This window comes from Pristis pectinata, chromosome 8, assembly GCF_009764475.1.
Source record: "Pristis pectinata isolate sPriPec2 chromosome 8, sPriPec2.1.pri, whole genome shotgun sequence".
Lineage (NCBI taxonomy): Eukaryota > Metazoa > Chordata > Chondrichthyes > Rhinopristiformes > Pristidae > Pristis > Pristis pectinata.
In genome coordinates, this window is record NC_067412.1 from 90,853,312 (window position 1) to 90,878,812 (window position 25,501).

Below are 25,501 nucleotides of genomic sequence, written 5' to 3' on the forward strand. Positions count from 1 at the left end.
TATTGCCAGTAACAATCTCTGGCTTCAAAAGTGCTACCTAGTACTGATGTTTACATGTTTTTTTTTCTCAGCTGAGCTGCTGGTTTAGCACCTTACAGCAACTATGTCCCATTACAGGGGGGAAGAAATGGAGATGGTTATCTCCCCTCCTACAAGTTTGCCTCCTGTTAGATCGCTAGATGGCATTGAAAGTGGTTGTGGATGGGGTCATTGATATGTTCCATCTTTTCAGCTTGATGTTTTGAATGAAATTCGGAGTAGAGGAGAGAGGGTTTAATATAAAATGTTAGTACAGAAAAGAAATTGAAGTGTTACTTGTACTTTAAAGGCTTTTTGCTGCTGCCAGAAAAGTTTGTAAAAAAAAAAAAGCAATCCTGTGATTGGTTTTAGAATTTCTGGTACTAGGTCAAATAAATAGTGCACTATATAGTTCTAATTAGTATATTCCTGGAGCAGCAGTAATGTATGAAGTACTTTTAAAGCTTGACTTCACCTTTCAAACATAAGTATAGTGGTGTATTCACTGAACAGATGCAGATCTTTTTACCCATCTTATCTTTGTAACCACCTACAAATAAATGCTGAACAAAGCCTGTTGTGGAATCAACAGTTTTTTATTAAATGCATTCTTAATTGAAAGAGCTTCCCTGATGGCCTGTGAGATTTTAAAACTTTTTGTGCAGTGGCTATACAAATGTGTTTTCTATCAGCAAACGTAAAAGTTTGTTTTACTTTGTGTTATTTCTGCGTTTGCTGCCTGTAAAATTTGTTTGACAGTGCAAACTGCTAGCACAGCTGAAGTTATAGTACCAATGCAAGCAATTCTCCAATTTTCAGTGGTGCATGTTGCTATGGGGGAAAGGAGAAAACATGAAGTGCTTTTCAAGTCTATTTCCTATTAATATAAGCTGAATTGGAATATTTTTTGTTCTGATCAACTCCTTTCTGGTGGAACATGGCCAATAAGGGATAAAAGTCGGGTGCAGATCTGGTTTAGGTTGGCTAAAGATAAAGGCTGACTTCCTAAATTGATTTTGGCTATGTAAAGTCAATGACCTGATCTGTGCTACTGAGTTGAGCTGTTTTTATAGTTAATGGTTTGCTGAATTGCTTCCTAATACTGAAGATTTCCATTGTGGAAAGCTGGCATTTCCTCTCCCTGATGGAAACATACTTCCTGTTGAATGTTGGCTAATGAGAAGTCTGAGAAGGAGAGAACTTGGAACAGTTCCATTTCCGAGTTAGTGGTTTTAAGAAGCCTGTTTGGAGAAAGAAAATGGGGACATTCAAGTCTGGCATTGGGCTTGAATTTTGGATATATTTTTTTAAAAAAACAAAGAAAATAGAATCAAGTCTTGAAGAATCCCTCAGAGGTGTTGGTTTTGCCCTACTTGCTTTGAGCAAAAGCATATTCACATTTATTTTTTATCAAAACTTGTTTTACCTGTCAAGTTTTGGTCTCTTGAAACTATGAGTATAATATTTCTATATTCATTGAGGTTTGTTTCATAATCTTCAGTTGACGTATTTTTCCTGATGTTTGTTTTGTTACTACTAGGAGCAATACAAAATGCACTTCACACTTCACTCATTATCTTAACTGTACATGAAAGATGAACCTCCTCATCCTCTAAGCAGCGCATTAAAATCAGATAGCTGACATTTCAAGGTCTAAGTGAAACTTAAGTGTGTGTGTGTGTGTGTGTGTGTGTGTGTGTGAACCCATGTGTGCGCCTCCAAGATTTGATTGAGCATTTGGATCGAATAAAACATAGGAACTGTGGCCCAATAGAGATCTAATAAACTGAGTCTTTATTGTGATTCTTAAAATGATTTTAAAGGAATTTCTTGAAGCAGCTTTTTGTGGACTTTTGTACGTTTACAGAAACTTGGTCACAGAATTTTCTATAAACACTAGGTCTATTTCTAGACCACCTTGAGTATATCGAGAAGGCAATAACTGGAATAGGAATTATTTAAGACTGACAAGTCTCTAAAAACACACCTAGAGCAAAGCAATCTACAATATAAAAAAAAAATACAGTATTTAAAAAAAAACAAATTTATGAAATCCCGAAGGTGTATATTTTGTTGAAATAATGTGCTTCAGTGATGCATCTTTTTTCCCACATTACAAACAATGTAGTTACAAGTAATCTTTCCCTGTCCTAAAGACTTTTGTTTATGGTTGCAAAATGAGGGTTGGGGGAAGAGATTGTAAATGTTGAGACAAAACCTAATCTCTCAATGCTGCAGTATAATCTGTAATTAAAACATATAAGTCTGTCTGCATTGTTACATATGAGGATGTTGTTTTTAGTTTCATGACTCATTAAAATTTATAAGCTTGAAATAAAAACACAATCTTATATTTGACTTTGGTTGAGAAATGAAATTTTTTTAAAAGAAAGATTTTAACATGTGCTTAAATTGCTATCTACTCTGGTTTTATTTATCATGAATTCTGTACATTTCCAAACTAATTTTAAATAGTAACTGGTAATCTTCTGAAAGAATGCAAATGTTGTCTTGAGTGTAATGGCTATCATTGTGTTTGTCATCTATGCTTTTTGCCTTCTAATTTTTTTTATTTTAAGTTTTATGGTCTGGTGGAAGAAAGAAGAAATAAGTTCAGTTAAATTACAGACCCATTAATTGTTTTGAATACTTTGTTTTGGGATTCTTCATTATTCCTTGATCTACATAAATAATTCTAATAGAAATTGGGGACATTACAAAGTAGTGTCATGCTTTCTTGTGCTATCTTTGTGATCATCCCTTCTCCAGTGCAACTTTCTTGCTCTTTGTTTTACTTCTAGTCTCCCAATGACAGTGATTAACTTCCCTGTTTTTATGATCTCATAAGCATGGTTTTAACCTTTGAAAGCTATATGTAATTGCTTTTCATTTCAGTTTGAACTTCTACATTTATTACATTATACCCGAAGAGTTTTCTTACGGTACCTTTTATCCTTTACATCACTTTTGGTTGCCATGTGAACACACCATTGATTAGGTGGGTGAGTCCAGGTGTTTGTATCTGCAATAAAGAAGTCATTTTATTGATATGGTTTCTAATGACTTTGCCTTGCATGACTGTTCAGACCCAACTCAATTCCAAAGCACTGGTAATAGTGTCAAAAACATTAGATCTGACCCAGTCTTTCTCTACAAAAATACTGCTTTGTTGGCTCCAGAATGAATTCAGGTTGTTGATGAACATCTTCCATACCTTTTTATAGACTGGACTGAAGAGAAATGTCTTAAAAGCTAATTGAGGAAATTTTGTCATACAGTAGCAAATGAAATTGTTTTTGTTTAGGGGCTGAATTAATTTGCATTATTGTACACAGATAACAACTGCTATTTTCACTCTTCAGACTCATGAATACAGCAACAGTAATGTGGAATACTTTGACTGAAACTAGTCATTTTTTGTTGCAATCTGTACATTAAAAAATAGGAGCAAAGCAAGCTTCACTGGGTTACTAGTATTATTTCCCAGATAACTGGTCATGTGTAATGTTTTATAGGCATACAATCTTGTTTTAATGCTACATGATGCTATAGGTGGAAAATAACTTGCCATCTCTTTTCATCAATGTTATGTAGGTACTAATAAAGATGTTTAAAATGTTGAAGTTCCATAACAATGCTGTAGTTTCCCCACACGGAATATATCAAATGAACATGGAACAACCTATCAAATGTACAAGAATGTTAATGGGAGCTTGCTTGTTTTCTAATGTACAGGGTTGGTGTGTAAAGGAATTTTTGTTGGTTGAGTTCATAAATCCTCATTATCACTTTGTGCTATTAATTGGAAGCGAGCGTGAAAACTAGAGACTCCAGCATTAGTCCCGATGCAATGGTGCTTGCGTGTGGTAGTAGCTGGCTACCATCTTGGGAGCAGGCATCAACTGATAATTTGATAATTACGAACTGTAGTGTTTTTTAAATATGGTATCAACCAAATAACGGCATTTTTTTTTAAAGTTCACTTATTGAAACTTTGAGTTTGAGACAACACTACACACAGCCCATTGTCACATATTGGTACAAGTGCAGTTATCTACAAAGATTTCAGAGTATCCCAGATCGCTACTGAAGTTCTCTGGTTTTAGTGGTTGTAGAGTAGGGCCCCAGAGAAAGTTACTCCTTTCAGCCAAGTCTTGAATGTACTCAAGGTCATGTGATGTAAAACAATCTGTTTAACTTCTCACTGAGTTACAAATTAACTTCAGTTTCAATCTAACTATTGTGATTGAGTATTCTATCTCCTAATGTCAATGTAAAGATAGACTTGCACTTTTGTAATCCCAAAGTGCTTTTGAAGTGTAGCCATTGGTATACTACAACCACGTAGAAAGATTGTACATACATCAAAATGATAATGACCAGTTTTTGTTTTGGTGGTTACTTATATTTTTTGCCAGGTCACTGTGAAAATTTGCTGTTCATTGAAATACTGCAGTGGAAACTTTACATTCATCCAAACCAGCAGATGAGACATCAATTTTGTGTTTCAGAAAAATTATGCCTCTGATACTACAGCATTCTCTGAGTGCCAAGTAAGAGCATTAGCCTAGCTTTTCTGCTTGAGACTCTGGAACTAACCAAACTTCCTACTCTGAGGCAAAAATTATACTCACTAAGCCACTGCTGATCCATATGAACAGCTATCTTGTTGCATATGTTTCTAAACAAGCAAATTATCATGTTTTTATCTTAGTTGCAGCAGAAGCAGAGTGGTTGTACATTTCCTTCAGATATTGGTCTCCATCTGAGTGGTCAGTTTCTTTTAGAGCAAGAATAATTTTGTCAGATACATTGTGAAGTTAATGCCTTTATAAATTTTAAAATATTTTACTGCAATTCATTAATATTGAGTTTCCTAACTTGATTTTTGTATTTATGGATTAAATACCTCATTGACTTGGTTAGTGGAAAGAAATCTGGTGTCCTTTGGAGAAGTGAATGTAGGCCAGTACACCATAGCGGTATGAAGTTTAAGTTGCGTTTACCCCTGAACCCACCAATGTGGTTAACTCCTAACAGACCCTTCAGTTTAGAGCAATAATGAATGGGCAATAAATGCCACTCTTGCCAATGATGTTCATATCCTGGGAACAAATTTAAGTCTTTTAACATGCAGTGAGGCAGTCCCTCACTCAAGTTTATTCAGAAGGGAAAATACACATCCACTATTAATATTTTGAAACTTATTTCATGCAACCAAATAGGCAAAGACCTCACAATGAGGCTGCAGTTTGTGCTGATGATTCCTTTCCTGCAATCCTTGGAGAAATGCTCACAAATATTTGAGCAGCAATATCATGAAAATACTCGTCACATTTCAGGCAAGTCTTGAGTATTTTTGTGTGTTGGTTTTCAGGAAACTATTAACAATTCCTATTTAGAACTATTAAAGTAAGTTACAAATATCAATATATGCTTGTTTATTATACAAAGGTGAGCAAAAAAGTGATTATCTATCAAATGGATTATTTTCAGCTATGAGACAAAATACTCTAGTTTGGAACTTGTATAAGAAAAATACATTTTCCAATCTGCTTTAAAATTCCTCTATGTGAATTGTATATGGGAGTGAATTGTGTAAGCAAAAGCCTCTTTTTATTTAATAGCTTTGTTTTAAACATGCCCTTTTGTCTTTTTTTGTGTAGTGAGACACACTTGCTATATATAGGTGAATCACAGGAAGCAAAACCTCCTGAAGAAGCTATTGTAATAACCAAAGGAATCTGACCTATGCAGGAAAATGCAATATACTGCTATTACTTAACCACTCTGTACTCCATCTCTATTCACTCAGATTTACTGGTATTTTTAGCTAATTACATTAACAGACTATGAAAAGTAGATGTTTACCAAAAAAGTTAGCCCAATACATGTGAGTAGCTTTTTTTAAACTCTCATTCTTTGGAGGTAGGTAATGAATAGCAGTTTTTTGCCCATCCTTAAAAGGAAAGTGATACTGCTTTTAAGATGCTACAGACCGTGTGAAGATTTCAATGTTGTGTAATTTCTTTGTTTTTGATGTACTCATGGCGTACTGGCACATTTCAGCAGGCAGTTAAGTGTCATCCACATTACTGTGGGTCTGGAATTGCACAGAGCCAAGATTAGGTAAGGTTGGTGGATTTCCTTTGTCCTTTTGCTCTCCTGGTTCATAAGACAAAGTGACTACCAAGATGAACAATATTCTTTCATGTTGAACCATGTCCGTTCTCTGCATGAAAGTGCAATGCGTTTTTCAGGTTTTGCAAATCAAAATGATGATGAGCCAATGGCACAAGTCATACAAGATCAAATTGAGGTGATTCCATTCCACAAATTTAGGGACAGAATTTGATCCATATTTTGAATTAAGTCTATTTTTGACCATTTAGTTTATCAAGTAGGAATATTTGTGTTTGATAGTGAGGAGAAAAGCTTCTAATTTCAGGAGGATATAAACCGGCAAGTTGGGCAAAAAAAGTCACAAATGAAATTTAATGCAGCAAAATGTGAGGATTATGCATTTACCAGTTGCAAAAGGCAAGGGAATGTACAATAAATGGAAAATGAGTTGCTGATTGTGTATTATTTTTGAAAGAAACTTTCAGCCTTGAATTGGGTTGGCTAGTGGGTCTGATTGGGTGATCAACTGAATCAAAAGCAGTGTTAAGAGAAACTAAGGTACAAATGGAGTTCACAAAGTATGAGATCATTCAAATTTCTTTAAGAAAGGCTTGAATAGAAACTGATGGAGCCATGGAGGGCTGAGGTGAGGAAAAATTTCTTCTTGCAACCGGTGGTATTGGAATTCTCCACCCCGGAGAGCTGCAGATACTCGGTCATTCTGTTCATTCAAAACGGCAATCAATAAATATCTGGATATTAAGGGAATAAAACAAAATTGAGGTACAGCTGGAAGTTGGCATTAGATCAGCCATGATCTTGATGTATGGAGCAGGTTTCAAGGAGCAAATTGTTTGTTCCTGTTCCTTTCTCTTACATTCTTATGGCACTGAGAAAATTGAGGCCATGTATCTGCCACACGTAGAAAACAGCATAAATAGTGGATACTGCCTCAGAAACTACCTGTCCAGTCCCATATGTGGCCTCATCAGTCACCTCGGAATCCAGAGAACCAAAGTTAAAGCAAGTCATCCTTGCTCCTTAAGTTGCAGAACTTTACATACAAATAGGATGTGCAGTTCCCTACATAAGAACACCAACTCCTCTGGAGAAAGTTGCTGGATTGTTGCCTGAAATGGGCAAGGTTGCATTATGAGGGAAGTGTAGGTTTGGATCTGCTGGACTCTATTGAAATATACAAGATTCTGAAGAGTGACAAGATGGATACGGAGAGGATGTTTCCTAATGTGGGACAATCTAAATCGAAGGATCACTAAAAAAAATAAGGAGACACTCATTTAATACAGAGATGAATTAAGTTCCTTTTTCCTGAGGTATACGAGTCTTTGGAGCACTTCCTCGATGTGTGGTGGAAGCAGTGTCATTGAATGTATTTAAGGCAGAGGTAGATACTGTAGATTCTTGATTAGGATGATGAAAGGCTTCTGGGAGTATGCAGGAAAGTGGATACTCCCAGTAGTCTTTCATCATCCTATCAAGAATCTATCTACCTCTGCCTTACAACCAGCTGTGGTCTTATTGAATGGATTGATGAGCTGAGTGGTCTACTCTTGTATGTATTTATGTTCAAATTCCATTTGCTACGGTAATTAACCAGAAGATGTGGCTAAATAAATGCAAGTTTTTCCGATCTCTTAATCATGAATGATTTGTCCAAAATGTAAAGAAGCAACATTCAGTTACCTTTCAAGGTTATTCCAGTCATGCTGATTTACTTTTAAAAAAGATATGTAGTTTTAATCTTAATATTCAAATTACTACACCTAACTGTTATTGTGACATTGGTTTTCAACATATACAAGTGAGTCCTGCCTTGAGGAGGAAAAATCCTTCAACTCTGATGCTTCCAGTCACATAACATGCTACTACCAAGAGTCAAATCATCCTGTCAGTGATGTGTTCTAAACTAATGTTCCTTAAACTGTATTTAACAGCATAATTTGTCTGTGTGAATCTTTGGGTCAACCAGGTTTTAAAAAAAACCCAAACAAGACGGCAATTTTGTTGATCAACAGTGGTCACCACAAGTAGCTACAAGGAGACTTATTGAATTCCTGGACTGAAATCATTGCTTGTTGTGTGCTCCACCCCATGAAAGAATGCAACATCTGACTCTGTCATTAGCCTCCTGTGACAAATTGACTAATTATTCCATTCTTTGTGGTACACATTGTTGCTGCAACAAGATCAGCATTCTTTGATTTCACCATGCTCCTGGTCTTGTACTTGCTGACCAATGTTAACATCTACCTCAAAGTTATGGTAATATTCTTTCCACATTCCACCTGACATTGTGATGTCGTGAATTCAGTTGCCTTTTTAGCCGAATATCTCTGACAGTGTAACAAGATAAGATATCTTAGTCACATGTACATCGAAACACAGTGAAATGCATCTTTTGCGTAGAGTGTTCTGGGGGCAGCCCGCAAGTGCGGCCACGCTTCTGGCACCAACATAGCATGCCCACAACTTCCTAACCCGTACGTCTTTGGAATGTGGGAGGAAACCGGAGCACCCGGAGGAAACCCATGCAGACACGGGGAGAATGTACAAACTCCTTACAGACAGTGGCCGGAATTAAACCCCAGTCACTGGCGCTGTAATAGCGTTACACTAGCCGCTACACTACTGTGCCTGCCTACACTGCCCTCAGTCCTACACTGGAGTTCAATCACTATAAAGATTGGAGTTTAAAAAGTTAAGAGAGATCAGTTAAATTTTAATCTACATAAATATGAACATTGTAGGAAGATTTTAAGTTGGTGTAGGAAAGCACTGGTGGTAGGGTAAAAGCTTCTGTTTTGGCCACAGTCGGCAATTTCAGTCCAATTTGCATCTGTTTTGAGAAAACATTGTTCATAAATTGCCACTTTAACTTATTTGCCTGTCAGCAAAACCAAAGTCTGCGATGAACCAGGCAATTTACAATTTTATTAAAAGTTTTAAAACTTTGTTTAAATAGTGCATTTTAAATCAATAACAAGAATAAAGATCTTTAATCACAGTACTGTATTGGCCTATCCCTTATGAATGATTGATCTGATTTTTAAGTTAATAAAATAGTGCTTAAAATTTTGCAACGCCATTTCTAGTTATATTGGGCTCAGTTTCTCAGCAAATTTAAAAGCCTTCAAATGTTTGTCAGTGTCCTTGGACTTGAGAGCCAATCTAATTTTTAGAGCATGGAAGGCTTAGAAATGAGTGCAAGAAATGAAGCCTCTGGTCTGTAATTTATGGTTACTTGGGATATAGCCAATTTGGGGGCAGGGCCACTGTGTAGCATTTGTTTTTAAGTATGCAAGATTGAGTAAACGCAATCAACACCGGATGTAATTTGCCTTCAAAATGCTATGAATTTTTGCGTGTCTATGCCAGCTTAAAGCTAATTGCATAAAAATCCCAGTGCAAGCAAAGCAAGCACAGATTCTATCCTTGTGTATAAATGAGTTTTTCTACATGTATGTAATATGGTGTAAATTTCAGACATTTTAAAGATGTATTGGCCTTGCAAGTGTATATATTGGCTTTGTAGTATATATTATTAAATGAGTATATGATTAAATCCCCACAAAATTGTATACTGATATCTGATTATCATCAAACAACATACAGCTTATAAAGCATTGGAAGGTGATACCAGCATAGATTTCATTTATATAGCACTGTGTAAAATGCTCCAAGGCTCTTAAATAGGAGTGTTAATTGAATGAAACTCGTGCTGCTGCACAGATGAGTTAACAGGAAAGAAGACTGAGCCATTGGGAAATTTTGTAGGGGAGACGACCCACCAGCAATGAGTTCTGGCTAAGGGTCCTGGATCTGAAATGTGAATTGTTTATCTTTCCAACATTGCTGTCTGATCTGAGTTCTTGCAGTTTCTGCTTCAATTTCAGACTTCCAATTTCTGCAGCATATTTGATTTTCTATCATCTCCAACCAACTGGGTTTTGAGGAAGGTTTAAAAGTTAGTGAAGTGAAGCAATAGATTTGTGGATAAAATTCTAGGGCTTTTGGTGTAGGGGCAATGATGGAGTCAAGTGAGAATGAGGGTGCAGAGTTTGGGTGGAGGTAGGAATGAGGGATAGAGTTTGTAGTGAATATTGGTTTGTGGAACATAAGTTTATAATTACCACAACTGGGAAAGTTGGTCTACAATGTTCATCTTACCCGTGATGTGTATAGGTTTAACTGATTTAATATGTTGATCATACTTTGCACAGGAGTTCTGATCTACTTTTGTCTTGTTCTGTCACCAGAGATAATTGGTGTTAATTGCTGCCACCAGAGATTGGAAAATCTAGATTGTACTGCTGCTTTGTGTTATTTTAGGCTGTCTCTCTCCAGTCTCCATACACTTTCTCATCTTAATGCGCAAAGGGCCAATTGGTCCTGCAAGTCTTTTAAACAAAAAACTGCTGCATGGGTGGATTAAGAATGATGCATTTCTGCTCTCCCAACAGCTCGTGCTTTCTGTAGAGGACTGTAGCATCCTGCCATAGTGACAGAATAAAATATTGAGCTCCAAACCATCAATAAAAAAAGTTATATTTTTATAACTTAAAGATTAAGAGACACAGGTTAAAAGATTGACACATCATGGGCTCAAGGGCTTGTACTGTGCTGTAATGTTCTATATTCTATGAAATATCATAAACTTTAGGAAATGTGTTTTTAAAACAATAGCATTTTGAAATAATTGGGAGAATTAAACTCCATCCGCACAATCTCAGTAAATGCTCAGCAGTAATCATAACTTAGAATCTGTTAGAATTAAATATGTTATAATTAAAAATCTTACACCTCATTCAACAATTCATATTTTAATTGGCTTTTACAATGTTAAACATGGAAAAAGTTAAATATATCATTAGAATATTGATTTCTATGCTGATTAAACCAAAGAAGACTGCAACAGCTAGCCTGTGGCAGAATAGGGTATCACTAATGGTGAGTTCTGGACTTTTACATTTAATAGAACTTGTGCATTCCTCCAGAGGAACTGTCAGATTTACTCCATTAGTAACACTGAGTGCAGTTTATTCACTTGTATTCTCATCACATCATGAGCCATTATCTATATGATGCAACTAATGACGGCACTGCCACTGAATCAGAATCTAAGGTTGAATGGTTATGAGGAAAATCTATGACAGAGTACAGTACATGCAACTGATCAATTATTGTGTAAACTTGTGGGTAATCAAGAATATGGACCATACTTCAGAAGATACACTGAGAGGATGCTTGCTTTTGGAGCCCTTTTTTAAAGGCAGTCTTTCTATTCTTAATATCATGAGATGTTTGCAATAAATGACTGGTAATTTACATTTTTCTTATTGTACAGTTAATATCTTTATTTGATAGTGTGACTGTTTTAAAGTCAATTGGACATCAAGAGTTGAAATACTGCAAAAGGCCACAAGAGGGCAGGCTGAAGTTTATTCATGTCCTTCCTCTGTCCTGACACTTGGAATATTTTTGAGAGTAAAATGATGAGACTTGCATTTGTACGGTGCCTTACAGTACTTAACATTTTAGTTCAATCTTCAATTTTGCTTTCTTCAAAATATGCATCCTTTTGATTGGGAATGGGTAATCTTCAGACATGGTGGGTGAGGATGTAAAAGAAGCAAAAGGCTCTTCAAATGAGGACATATGGGTAGAGTATAGGAACAAAAAGGGGGCAATCAATTTGCTTGGGGTACACTATAGTCAGAAAGAGAGGAGCAAATATATAAATAAGTCACAGAGAAATGTAGAAGTAATAGTTTAGTAGTTGGGAATTTCAACTTCCCCAACTGGGATTGTCTTTGGAATGAAAGACTTAGAGGAGATGGAATTTTTAAAAAATGTCAGGAGAGCTTTTAGAGCCAGTAGGTAAATATCTCTGCTGGAGAAAGGGCACTACTGCATCAAATCGTAGTGGGCAAGTGGTGGAAGTGTTGGTGGGATGTCATCTTGTGACAGTAACCATAATCCTAAAAGATTCAACGTACTTAAGGGGATAAGGATGGTGTGGAAATTGAAGTCCTGAGCTTGGGGGGGGGGGGGGGGGAGCAAGGGGAGAGACCAATTTCAGTGTCATAAGGCAGAACTTGGCAAAATTAGACTGGGGTCAGCTACTTGCCAGTGGGTCTACATCTACTTACCAATAGAATCATTCAAAAGTGAAGCAATGAGAGTTCAAGGCCAATGTGTTCCATTGGGGTGAAAGGTGAGGATAGCAATCATCAAGGGAATTCGAGAATTGGGCAAAGAAACGAAGCATATGACAGGCATAGAGAAGTGAAAACGGGGGAGTCCCTTTGGGAGCATAGAAAATGCAGGGCCCTACTTTCAAAGAAATTTAGAAGGGCAAAAAGGGGGTGCAAAATATCACCGATCAAGCTTAAGGAAAATCTCAAGCATTTTATAAGTATTAAGGGCAAGCGGGCAACCAGGGAAAGAGTGGGGCCCATTAGGGGCAAAGCAGCAATCTGTGCATGGAGCCAGAGGACCCAGGTAAGCTCTTATTTTAATACTTGTCTGTATTCACTGAAGAGAAGGCATTGTAATTGTTGAATTTGGGAAAGTCAACAGCAAAATTCTAGAACACCTTGCTGTTAAAAAGGTGGTACTGGGTGTTTCAGTGGGCTTAAAAGTGACTAAAACCCCACAGCCCAACAAGATGTATCCCAGGCTGAATTAGGAGGAAAGGGGTGCTTGCTGGGGCCCCAACAGATTTTTAATATCTTCTATAGTCGTGTGATGTGCCAGATTACTGGAGGACAACAAATATGATAACTTCCTTCAAGAAGGACAAAAGGAATAAGCCAGGTGATTACAGACCTCTGAGTCTGACATCAGCATGTATTAGAAAAGATTTAAGGGACAGAATGAATCTACACTTGGAAGGGTAGAGATTGATCAAAGATAGTCAACGTGGCTTTGTTAGGCCTATATTTGACCAATTTCTTCTTTTAAAAAAGATGTTGCAAAATAGATTTGTGAGGGCAGTGCAGTTGAAGTCCACATTGACTTCAGTAAGGCCTTTGACAAGGTCCCATGTGGGAAACCTGTACAAAATAAGAGAGCCCATAGGATCCAAGGCAACCTTGGTAATAGCAGGTGGAGAGTAATAAAGGGTTGTTTTTGTGATTGGAAGCCTGTGACCAGAGGTGTACCACAAGGGTTGGTGCTGGGACCCTTAGCATTTGTTGTATACATTAATGATTCGAATATGACTATGGGAGCTATGATTAGTAAGTTTGCAATTGCTGGTGTTAGTGGTGAGAATAGTCTTGGGCTAACCCATGATATTGGTAAAATAGACAGAACAATAACAAATGAAATTTAATCTAGATAAATGTGAGGTGATGCACTTTGGGAGCACGAACAAGAATAGACATACAGTGAATAGTACAGCCATTAGAGAGTACTGAAGAAGAGGGAACTCAATGTACAAGTCCAATGATCCCTGAAGATGGCAGCACAACTAAATAAGGTGGGAGGCATAACATACAAGAGCAAGGGTGACTACAGTACAACTTTATAAAATACTGGTTACTCCACAGCTGGAGCACTGTGCAGTTCTGGTTGCCACACTAGTGGAAGGACATGATTGCACTGGAGAGGGTGGAAAGGCAATTCACTAGCATGTTGCATGGGATGGAGAGTTTCAGTTAATGGGAGAGATCTGATGGGCTGGTTTTGTGCTCTCCTTAGAGGACGCTGAGGGGGGACCTGATAAAGGTGTACACAATTATGAGGTGCATAAATAGTCGGAAACTTCCCTCCCCCCTCCACCCCCACCATGGCAGAGGTGTCAAACACTAGAGGGTGTTTGATTGAGGTTAAAGGTAAAAATGTTAAAGGGGATGTGAGGAAGAACTTTTCCCACCCAGAGTGTGGTTGGAATCTGAAACATGGGTGATGGAAGCAGAGACTCCCTCAACATTGTATCTAGATGAGCACTAGAATTGCCAAGGTGTGAAAGGCAACAGGTCAAGTGCTGGTAAAAATGGGGTTAGTAGAGATGTGTACTTGATGGGCAGCATGAACACGGTGGGTTGAAGGACCTGTTTCTGTGCTGTATGACTCTAACAGGATTCCACTTGTGTGTCACGGAAAATTCAACCACCTTTTAAAAAGAGGCACCCCCTGAATGATTTAACATTATTGACAGTGTAGTACTACATAAGCCTGTCTTGGAACACAAGAGGAATTTAACCTGATATTTTGCACATTGTACTTGGAATATTGGGTCTAATGAGAGACTAAAATCTTTTGCCGTTCCCTGTGCTTGGTGCATTACACAAATGCTTGTGAAATAACTAATTTCAATATAAAACATTTATTTCTGTCGGAAAACCGTGAGCCACTTGATGTAGAAATTTCAAATGAGTTTAAAATCAAATAATTATTGAATGAGAAATAGAATAATTATCTCATTCAGTTTGTGTAGCTTAAAAGTAAACTATTATAATTTTAATGTAGTTGAAACTTTACAGAAGTATGGTTTATCATTGCTGTACCAAAACTAACATAGATTCTATCTTCAAATAAACCTTCCTTCTAGCAGTAAATTCAGGGGGGTTGGGATCAGTCTATTAAGTTTCTGTAGCAACAGAATGGTCATGCTAACAACGCAAGTCTTTCAGATACCTGGCTAAGAAACCAAGTCCCAGGCACAGTACCATTGTCCATATCTTTCATACAGAAACCCACAACTCATGTTATTCCTCAATGTAAAGACTGAAGAAAATCCTGCCAGAAAATCTGTCTTGAACGATGTTGTTTTTGATGCCAGGTCCATTTATTTTGCATTGAATGTTGACTTTAGAGTTTTTCTCCATATGTTCGTATTGCATTGCCACCAGTGGGGTTGAGTAATTTACCTAAAATTCAAATATGATTAATGTCTCACCTCCTTTAAAAAGATAAGATCTGGCTTTAGCATGTATGTTTGCCACAACCATTAGCACATTGAATACAGGTCCTCCCCATTTTACAAAAGCCCAAATTACATACAGTCCTTCATACCAATGAACATTTGAGAGACCAGTGGGATGGATTTGCCAGCTGCTGTGGGGCTGCAGCAATTCTCCGATATGTGGGAATTCAGTTCACAGCCACATTTCCGACTTGTGAACTGTCCAGGTTAAAAACCATTCGCAAGAACGGAACCCTGCCATAACCTGGGGAGGACCTATATATTGGACAATGTTCTAGCCAAACATAGTGAACGTACAATATATGATTCTATCATTTATCATTAATCTAACTGCAGAAGAAGTAGCAAAGTCCTTGGGACAATGTTGGATTATTAAATATGGAATTACAAGAATAAAACAAAACAAATTTAGAAACAAATTTTATACAAAGTTGTCTAACTTTCCAGTTTGTTTAAATGGAGTTGGCCATGTGACATTGATCCAACCTCGTGACGTAAGTAGGTTGGTTTCCATTTTAAACACTTTCACTGTTCCAATTTCATTATGAAGTGTAGGCAATAGGAACACTTCTGTTCACCTTCAATGCTAATTTCCACACAATAGGAAAAATAAATAGTCGTTATAATTAAACACTGACAGATTTAGAGATTGCAGTACCCTTGGCAAAAAAATGTTATCAAAAATATCAGAGGATACTGAGTTTGCTTTCACTAATACCAACAGCCCATCTCACAGGGAATAGTTTAAAATGTATGTATAAAATTAACCAATACCAATTCAGATAATCACCTGTTGATTTTATTAACTATATATTGAGTTTCTCAATAATAAGCATCCAAATATTTGCACATTTATTCATGTCACAAAGTACAGAAATAATAGCTTGTAATGTTTTGTTTTAATTTCACTTGACTTTTGAAATAGCTGCTATTATCATGCTTGTAAATATAGTGATTAGTTGCAATAAGCAATAACTTTGTGTAATTATAAAGTTGAGCTTTGGTTGAATCTATAATATTTTTGTGTCTGTAATTAAAACAATTTATAAAACAATCTTTTGCCAAAATTGACAATTTTAAAATTGAGCGAAGTGGAAAAGCTACAATTTTAAAACAAACATAATTCCTTCATTTCAAAAGATATTGAAAATCCACGTGAAATGGAAAAAAATTTAACCACTTACATGTGTCAATTTGCCATAATAAGGAAAGTACGTGAGATCAAAAGTTCCATCATTTGGGTAGAAGTGAATTGTAACATTGTTCTTTCCTTTCTGAAAAGGGCAAGAGCATATTTACATTCTATTAGCAGTATTGTCAAAGCTACATTAAGAATGAAAGAAAGTTTACATTTTGTCCACATTAGACCTTCAGTTTTAGTTACCTTGAAGTAATAAAGTTCTGTGGACCAAAAGCATTAATCCTCTAACAATTATAATTAGAATCTTTTGAAGAAATCCAAACAAGGAGTCGTTATTTTTCTGAATTGATGTTCAATCTTTGCTCGCTTAGGTCAGTTATAATCTATCTAGAGAAGGAACAGGTAGAGAGGCTGAAGCCCTCGGTGTCCTTCTGTTTCCCCTTCCATTCAATCTGTACATTTCCTGAGCTCTCACCATACAGCTAAGTAAATTGACCTGTTTCTAGTAAGGTCGTGCGGTAATTCAAAATGAAATACCGCAGAATTTGGAAATTTGATACAAATGGTGGAAATCCTTAGCAGATCGGGCAGCATCTGTGGAGAGAGAAACTGTTAACCTTTCATGTTGATGGGCTTTTATCAGAATCTAATCTTCACTAGGAATTTTTGTTCTTTGTCAAATTTTGACAAAGGGCATCAACCTGAAGCATTCACTCTGTTTATCTCCTACAGATGCTGTCTGACCTGTTGACTATTTCCAGCATTTCTGAATGTATAATTTCTATAACCTCTCAGATACAGCTTACAAAATATAAAAGCTAAAATCCGGTAGCTTTCACTGTGGCTTGTAAGAATTAAAATAGTTCCTAATTTTTTGGTTAAAATAGCTATAACTGACGTACAAGTGTTGAGTATCTTTTGAAATTAACCATACCTTTTAACTAATCACTAATTAATTTTTGCAGAGGATACCACTGTAGTGGGCCATATCTCAAATAACGATGAGTTGTGGATAGATCCTAGTGACGTGGTGTCATGACAAAAACCTTTCCCTCAATGTTAGCAAAACAAATGAGCTAGTCATTGACTTCAGGAAGAGGGAGGGTGCACATGCTCCTATTTACTTCAATGGTGCTGAGGTCAAGAGGGTTGAGAGCTTCAAGTTCCTAGGAGAGAACATCACCAATTGCCTATCCTGGTCCAACTATATGGATGCCATGGCCAAGAAAGCTCACCAGCACCTCTACTTCCTTGGGAGTCTAAAGAAATTTGGCATGTCCCCTTTGACCTTCACTAATTTTTATCGATGCACAATAGAAAGCATCCTAGCTGGATGCATCACGGCTTGGTACGGCAACCGCTCTGCCCAGGACCGCAAGAAACTGCCGAGAGTTGTGGACACGACTTAACACATCACGGAAACCAGCCTTCCCTCATGCACGATACTTCTCACTGCCTCGATAAAGCAGCCAGCATAATCAAAGACCCCACCCACCCCACATATTCTCTTCTCCCCTTCCCACCAGGTCGAAGATACAGGAACCTGAAAACATGTACCACCAGGCTCAAGGACAGCTTCTATCCCACTGTTACAAGACTATTGAATGGTTCCCTAGTATGATAAAAATGGATTATTGACCTCACAATCTATTTTATGACCTTGCACCTTTTTGTCTGCCTGCACTACACTTTCTTTGTAACTGTAACAATTTATTCTACATTCTATTATTGTTTTATCTTGTACTACCTCAATGCACTTGTAATGAATTGATCTGTATGATGGTGTGCAGGACAAGTTTTTCACTACCTTGGTACATGTGACAATAATAAACCCATTTATCAATTGACAAAAGGGCTGCAGTACAGTTAACATTAGTTGCTGGTGGGGTTGTGAGGAGGGAGACATGCATTACAAGGCAAATTCATTGGGGACTTTTAAGAGGGGCTTGGATGGGCACATGAATGAGAGGAAAATGGAGGGATATGGGATTTCTGCAGGTAGAAGGGATTAGCTATGTTGGTTCTGTGCTGTATGTACCACGGAAAATGTGTTGAAGGATACCTACCATCTGAGGAACTGCAATTTTATTATTGAAATACTGCATTTAATTTCATTTGTCTAATCTATTTGAACTGTAACAAGAAATAAAGTTATAACAGGTGAATATGGTACATCTTTAGTAGAGAAAAGATTAATGGTTTGGGAAATATCAACTGTACACTCCCTTCACTAGACTCCACCATCTACCCACACCCACCACATCTCAAACAAGGGAATTGTATACATCTCCTCTTTGTCATGGCCATTAGACATAACACTCAAAACATCTACAAGATTTTCCGGTCTCCTGACTTCAGCAAGACCTCCAGCGAGGCAGCAAATAAAACTCCATTCTTCTAACATGGGTCTCCTGACAGTGAGTTACACAAGTGGCCAATACTGGTAGAAACCACCTGTATACCAACCAGCTGGTTTGTATTTCAACTGATCATGTTGGTAGCCAGCTTATGTTTGAGGATTATTGAGTGAAACTTTCCTGTAAGTTGGAAAATTTCTAAAGCTTCACTAGCAGTAATATTCCATCATAGAGGTTTTGGAGGAATGCAAGGATAAGGGAGGACTGTTGTTCTATTCTGCTCATCCTTTACTAATTAAGGGAAGCTATAAGATTTCTTGGTATTTATCAAGTTAAATGAAGCATTTAATTTTTTTGACCACTTGAACTCACCACAGAGCATTCTGGATCAAGCATAACAGCCAAATCCTGAATAAATTCCTTTTATACAAGCATATGAATTAGGAGCCTGTTCCACCATTTAATAACATCAGGGCCACTCTGTTCCAACACTGTGCTTTAATTTCAACCACAGATCATCCTTTGCTGCACATTCCACACAAGCATTCTTATGTGCTTCCCTAGTTAGAATGTGTTGCAGGACCATGGACTGAGAGGTGACCCAAAGGAAGTTTTCATCCACTTAGTCTTTGCTGCATTCAGATCTACATCCAGCTGTTCAAGGAGAGTTTGCATCAACTTGCATCACCTAATCCCTCAAGCCAAAAGAAAGACAAAGTTTTGTTCGACCAAAGTGACACAGGACAACGTACTAGATTTATGAATGTTTCAACATTTAGGACTCAGCTACATGTCAATGGGCCATATCTCAGTGTTTAACACTGCTTGGACTTTTTCCAAGTTGAAGCTTTAAAAATAAGGAACATCCAGTATTTTAGACCACCAGCACATGGGGCCTACAACTCTTTCACCAAGCATAGTTTTAAAATCGGATTGTCACTCATTAAGAAAAAACAATATTAATACAAGGCTGAGAACATATTAGCCAATGAGAGGGCCCACTTCCACAAAATTAACCATTTTTTCTTTTAAGGTAGTCAGGGAAAGTGCTTACCTGCTAGTCCTTGAGAAGGGATTTATGTTTGGAAGACAAATGAACTATCTACAGCCAGTTTCCTTTTGTGAGCTGACCATTTTAAGTGTCGGGTCTTATCACAAATAGACAATGTTGTAACAGTTCCATCGACTATTCCAGAATCAGAATTAGGTTTATAATCACTGACACATGTCGCGAAATTTGTGGTTTTGCAGTACAGTGCAAGACAAAGACATAAAAATGACTATAAGTTACAAAAATAAATAAATAGTGCAGAAAGTAGTGTTCATGGACCATTCAGAAATCTGATGGTGGAGGGGAAGAAGCTGTTCCTGAAACGTTGTTTGGGTCTTCAGGCTCCTGTACCTCCTCCCTGATGGTAATAATGCGAAGAGGGTGTGTCCCGGGTGGTGAGGATCCTTAACGATGGATGCAGCCTTCTTGAGGCACCGCCTCTTGAAGATATCCTCTATGGTGGGGAAGGTTGTATCCGTGATGGAGCTGGCTGAGTCTACAACCCTCTGCAGCCTCTTGTGATCCTGCACATTGAAGTTTCCCTACCAGGCGGTCATGCAACCAGTCAGAATGCTCTCCACTGCACACCTGTAGAAATTTGCAAGAGTCTTTGGTGACAATACCAAACCTCCTCAAACTCAACGAAGTAGAGCCACTGCCATGCCTTCTTCGTGATTGCATCAATGTGTTGGGCCCAAGACAGATCCTCTGAGATGTTGACACCCAGGAACTTGAAGCTACTCACCCTTTCCACCACTGACCCCTCAATGACGACTGGTGTGTGTTCTCCCGATTTTCCCTTCCTGAAGTCCACAGTCAGTTGCTTGGTCTTGCTGACATTGAGTGCGAAGTTGTTGTTGCAACACCATTCAACCAGGCAATCTATCTCACTCCTGTGTGTCTCCTCATCACCATCTGAGATTCTGCCAACAATCTGAGATTGGCAAATTTATGGATGGCATTTGAGCTATGCCTAGCCATACAGTCATGAGTGTAGACAGAGTAGAGCAGTGGGCTAAGCACGCATCCTTGAGGTGCACCTGTGTTGATTGTCAGCGAGGAGGAGATGATACTACCAATCCGCACTCACTGTGGTCTCCCGATAAGGAAGTCGAGGATCGAAGTGCAGAGGCCCAGGTTTTGAAGCTTGTTGACTAGTACTGAGGGGATGATGGTGTTGAACGCTGAGCTGTAAACGATAAACAGCAGCCTGACTTATGTATTGCTGTTGTCTAGGTGCCCCAAAGCCGAGTGCAGAGCCAGTGAGATTGCATCTGCTGTAGACCTGTCGTGGCGGTGGGCGAATTGCAGCGGGTCCAGGTCTTTGCTCAGGCAGGAGTTAATTCTAGCAATGACCAACCTCTCAAAGCACTTCATCACAGTAGATGTGAGTGCTACCGGGTGATAGTCGTTGAAGCAGCTCACCCTGCTCTTCTTGGGCATTGGTATGATTGATGCCCTTTTGAAGCAGGTGGGAACCTCCGACTGCAGCAGGAAGAGGTTGAAGATGTCCTTGAACACTCCAGCCAGTTGGTCAGCACAGATTTTCAGTACCCGGCCAAGTACATTGTTGGGGCCTGATGCCTTGCGAGAGTTCACCCTCTTGAAGGATGTTCTGTCGTCGGCCTCTGAGACAGAGATCACAGGGTTGCCAGATGCTGTGGGGATTTGCACAGGTGTAGTATTATTCTCCCTTTCAAAGTGTGCATAAAAGGCATTGAGCTCATCAGGGAGTGAGGCAAACTTAAGACAAATCAACCTTTATAAGTTGTCCATTGTATTAATTAAGTGACACCCATGTTTTAGTGCATTGTCTGGTGAATAAGATTTAAACAATTGAGCTAAGATTGCTTTGCTGACTAAGGGTCCTTCCTAGGTACAATGCTGTACTCCAATTCCAGGATGCTGTGTGAAACCACTCCTTCAAGACTCAGATCACTGCCTCAGCAATTCCCACATTCACCAAATTCCTGACAGCACTTTAAACCTCCTATTTTTTTAATGGACATGCTGTTCTGAAAAAATGCTGGAAGGTTTGACAAGGAATCCTTGACCTGAAACATTAAACCTGTTTCTGCCTCCACAGATACTGCCTGACCTGCTGATTGTTTGCAGCATGTTCCATTTTTGTTTCAGATTTCTGGCATCTGCACAATTTTTATATATTTTCATGCACTCTGTTTAAGATGGGCCAAATGGCCACCTCCTGTGCTGCAAAGATTCTATGACTCAATGCAAGGTTTTGGATGGGCGTTGATGAGAGATCACTCACCATGATTTCACAACTCACATAAGGTGTCGTCCCTTTGCCAGGCAAGTAACCAATGATCTGAAAAAAGAAGCAAATATCAATGGAATTCTTAAACAAATATCAGTGAGATTTGTATAGCTCAATCAAGTCCCCCCACCATGAGAAAAAGAAGTATACAAAATTATGAGAGAGGTACATAATAATCTTTTCCCATGGTGGGGGTATCCAAGATGAGGGCAGAGGTTTAAGGTGAGAGTTTAGAGGGCATCTGAGAAGGAATTTTTTCATACCAAGAGCAGCTGGATTCTTGTGTGCTACCTGAGGAGGTAGTGGAGACACATGCTCTGACGACATTTGAGAAGCATACAGACAAGCACTGAATTGCCAAGGCACAGAAGGCTGTGACCCGAATGCGGGTAAATGGGATTGGTGTAGATGGGTGAAATAGTTGACACGGACGTAGTGGGCGAAGGGCCTGCTTAATGTAGATCAGCCATAATCATATTAAATGGCAGGGCAGGCTTGAGGGGGTCTGGTTACCTACCCCTGCTCCTATTTTCTTGTGTTCCTGTGACAGGTGGATAATCCGAAAATATAACACAAAATAAATTCAATAAAAAAGGGATAAAAATTGCCTCATTATAGAAAGGATGTGGAAGCTGCGCAGAGGAGATTTACCAGGACGTTGCCTGGATTGGAGAACATGTCTTATGAGGATAGGTTGAGCGAGCTGGGGCTTTTCTCTTTGGAGAGAAGGAGGATGAGAGGTGATTTGATAGAGGTGTACAAGATGATAAGAGGCATAGATCGAGTGGACAGTCAGAGACTTTTTCCCAGGGTGACAATAGCTAACACAAGGGGACATAATTTTAAAGTGATTGGAGGAAGGTATAAGGGGGATGTCAGGGGTAAGTTTTTTTTTTAAAAACACAGAGAGTGGTGGGTGCATGGAACACACTGCCAGCAGAGGTTGTGGAGGCAGATACATTAGGAACATTTAAGAGACTCTTAGATAGACATATGAATGATAGAGAAATGGGGGGGGGGGGGAGGGTGATGTGGGAGAGAAGGGTTAGATAGATCTTAGAGCAGGATAAAATGTTGGCACAACATTGTGGGCCAAAAGGGCCTGTACTGTGCTGTAATGTTCTGTGTTCTATATTTAAAAGGTATAATGTTCATAATGCAATGGAATACAACATGTATTGCACTTTTCCAGGGGGGGACATCATTGATGATCATTAACAATCATTGATAAGTACGTTGTATTCACTTAATAAATTCCAGGAATGAGTTGCTAATTGTTGAAGTATCATTTGGCTCACTGGAAACACTGAGAAGAAAGCCATGGATTCATACCCCATTCCAGAACTCAATCTGGGCAGCTACTTCAAAGCATTACTGAGGAAATATTACAAGCATACAATTGATCATTTATGTACCCTGATGAATTTATATGTGGTATCTTCATCACAACTTAGCAACCTAAAGGTTCTGTGGAACACCATCTAAGTTCCCTTCCACGTCTCACCACATACCAATGTATATATTACTGTTTATTCTTTGGTACAAGATCAAAAACCAAGAATCCCTCAGCAAACCACATAATGAGGACACCTTCCTTATGTGGACTACAGTGCTTCAGAAAGGGAGCTCACCACCACCTACAAGAGTAACTAGGAATCAGCAATGAATATTGGCTTTGCCAATGATGCCCATATCTCAGAAAAGATTTTTTTAAACCAATAAAACCAGAAAGGATTAACTGATTACTTATTACTCTTAGCACTTGTATGAATTTGCTGTGGATAATTTGGCTGCAGTTTGATTTGTATTGAAGTGTCTATGTGTCAGAATAACATTTTTGGCTGTAAGGCATTTTGGGAAATCCTAGGGACATGAGAGGCCCCATTACTACATCTTTCTCTCTCTCAATTTAATCGACAGGTTTTGTGTGTTTCAGGCGTTAGTCATTAGTTTTCCTGACTTCATTAGCAGATGCCAGGAAATCACAGCATCCACTAATGTTCCCAGATTTATTGACACATAGAGATAAATATCAACAAGAGACTAAACCAGCCAAGAAAACCCTAACTATAGGAGAAAGACTCGAACATTTCGATTATGTTGCACCTTTAAATACTGAGCTGCTTTGTGGAGAGGTAAAGGAAGACAACTGCCATGGCGGAGATGGAGGAGTGAGGGAAGGAATTGAGTGAGAGAATATATAAGTGCAAGGCCTGGGTGGCTGGCAACGATGGGAATGGAGTATTCCGACTGTGGGTATTTGCAGAGACAGGGAATGTTTGTGAACCAATATAACTCAGTTATATTGGGTGGGATGATGATCAAGCAGGACTTGCTTCAGGATTGGCTACAGACTGCTGTTCCATGGAGTGTGGGAGTCTAGCCAGAAATGTACAGGTGGAATGAAGTTGGGAAAGGCATGCACAGAGGTGAAAGTGAACAACCTTTGTGCTGTAGAATAAATGGGGTCAGAAGCACAGAATGCCAAAGGTCTCCTTCTGGAGTGGCAGTGAACATTCCTGGTTCCATTATCATTGCAGTTCCAAGGAAGTCCTAGAGAATAAGGCACCACTGACTGCATTCTCTGGGATGCATTGGAGATATCTGAGATAAATTGGAGGCAGGGTAGTGCAGTCATCTCTTGATCTTAATTGCCTGCCCTACAGGATCAAGACTCATTGAAGTAAGGTGACTTCTCTGACAACCTGGAAAATAAAGATGTGTAAAATTACATCTGATCCTTACTACCATAACTGGAAGATCAACCAAGGTCAAATTGGTTTCAGAGTCACGTATCTAAGATTATCTTCCTCAAAGGTACATTATTAACTGTTGGGGAAGAAACTCATCTTTGGTTGTTGGCATGAAACTCGTGCAAGAATATTGCCATCAGTTGTATTCCTCTTCACTGAATAGAGACAAACTTCTCCTCCATAATATCTGCTACAGTGAACATAAATACATCAGTCACACAAAGCAGTGACTCAGATTTATTCCTCCTTTAGGATAAAGAGATTAAGTGGGGCACTTATAACATTAGGCACAAAATAAGCAATGAGTCCGCAGACTACCCTGTCACCCATTGCCCATTTTGCATTGTTGCTGTGACAACTTGTTACCAGTTGATAAGTAAGTGTCTCTCAACAACGTCAACATACTTTGTTCATCTTTAGAAGAATGCAGGGTTTTCCTCTAGAGTATCCAAAAGTTGGATCTTCAATTCCAGAACAGTTTTCCAGCATCGTTCGATTAAACTGACAAGCTAGTCTTTCTTCACTTTCATCACCGTCTTGCATGAAGTATCCCCCAGGGGAACATGGAATGTTCTTAGTAGCCTGGATACTATTGTTATAAGCTGTGAAAAATGAAAATGAAGTCATAGAAACTGCAAGTGCAGTGTATAACAGATTAATTTCACTTGTCCTTCAGTCTATAACAAATAATCTCAAAAAAACACTAAGGGAGTATTTATATAAAAAAGTGTACATGATTAGAATTCTCTGCCACAGAAGTCATCTCTGAATGCTGATATAAAAAGGGAAATTGAAAATCAAAATCTTACAAAGAGTCTTCAATGTAA

General features: G+C 38.5%; 1 protein-coding gene across 1 annotated transcript in view; it reads right to left on the reverse strand.

The window, feature by feature from the left end:
* Nucleotides 1-14,876: 14,876 nt before the first annotated feature.
* Nucleotides 14,877-25,501, reverse strand: part of atp1b4 (ATPase Na+/K+ transporting subunit beta 4) — a 44,746-nt gene continuing 34,121 nt past the window's right edge. Inside the window, exons 5-8 of the mRNA XM_052022018.1 lie at nt 25,080-25,276; nt 21,916-21,972; nt 16,279-16,368; nt 14,877-15,038 (exon numbers count right to left, since the gene is read on the reverse strand). Of these exons, the coding sequence (XP_051877978.1) occupies nt 14,877-15,038; nt 16,279-16,368; nt 21,916-21,972; nt 25,080-25,276 (506 nt within the window). The remainder of the gene's footprint in view (nt 15,039-16,278; nt 16,369-21,915; nt 21,973-25,079; nt 25,277-25,501) is intronic.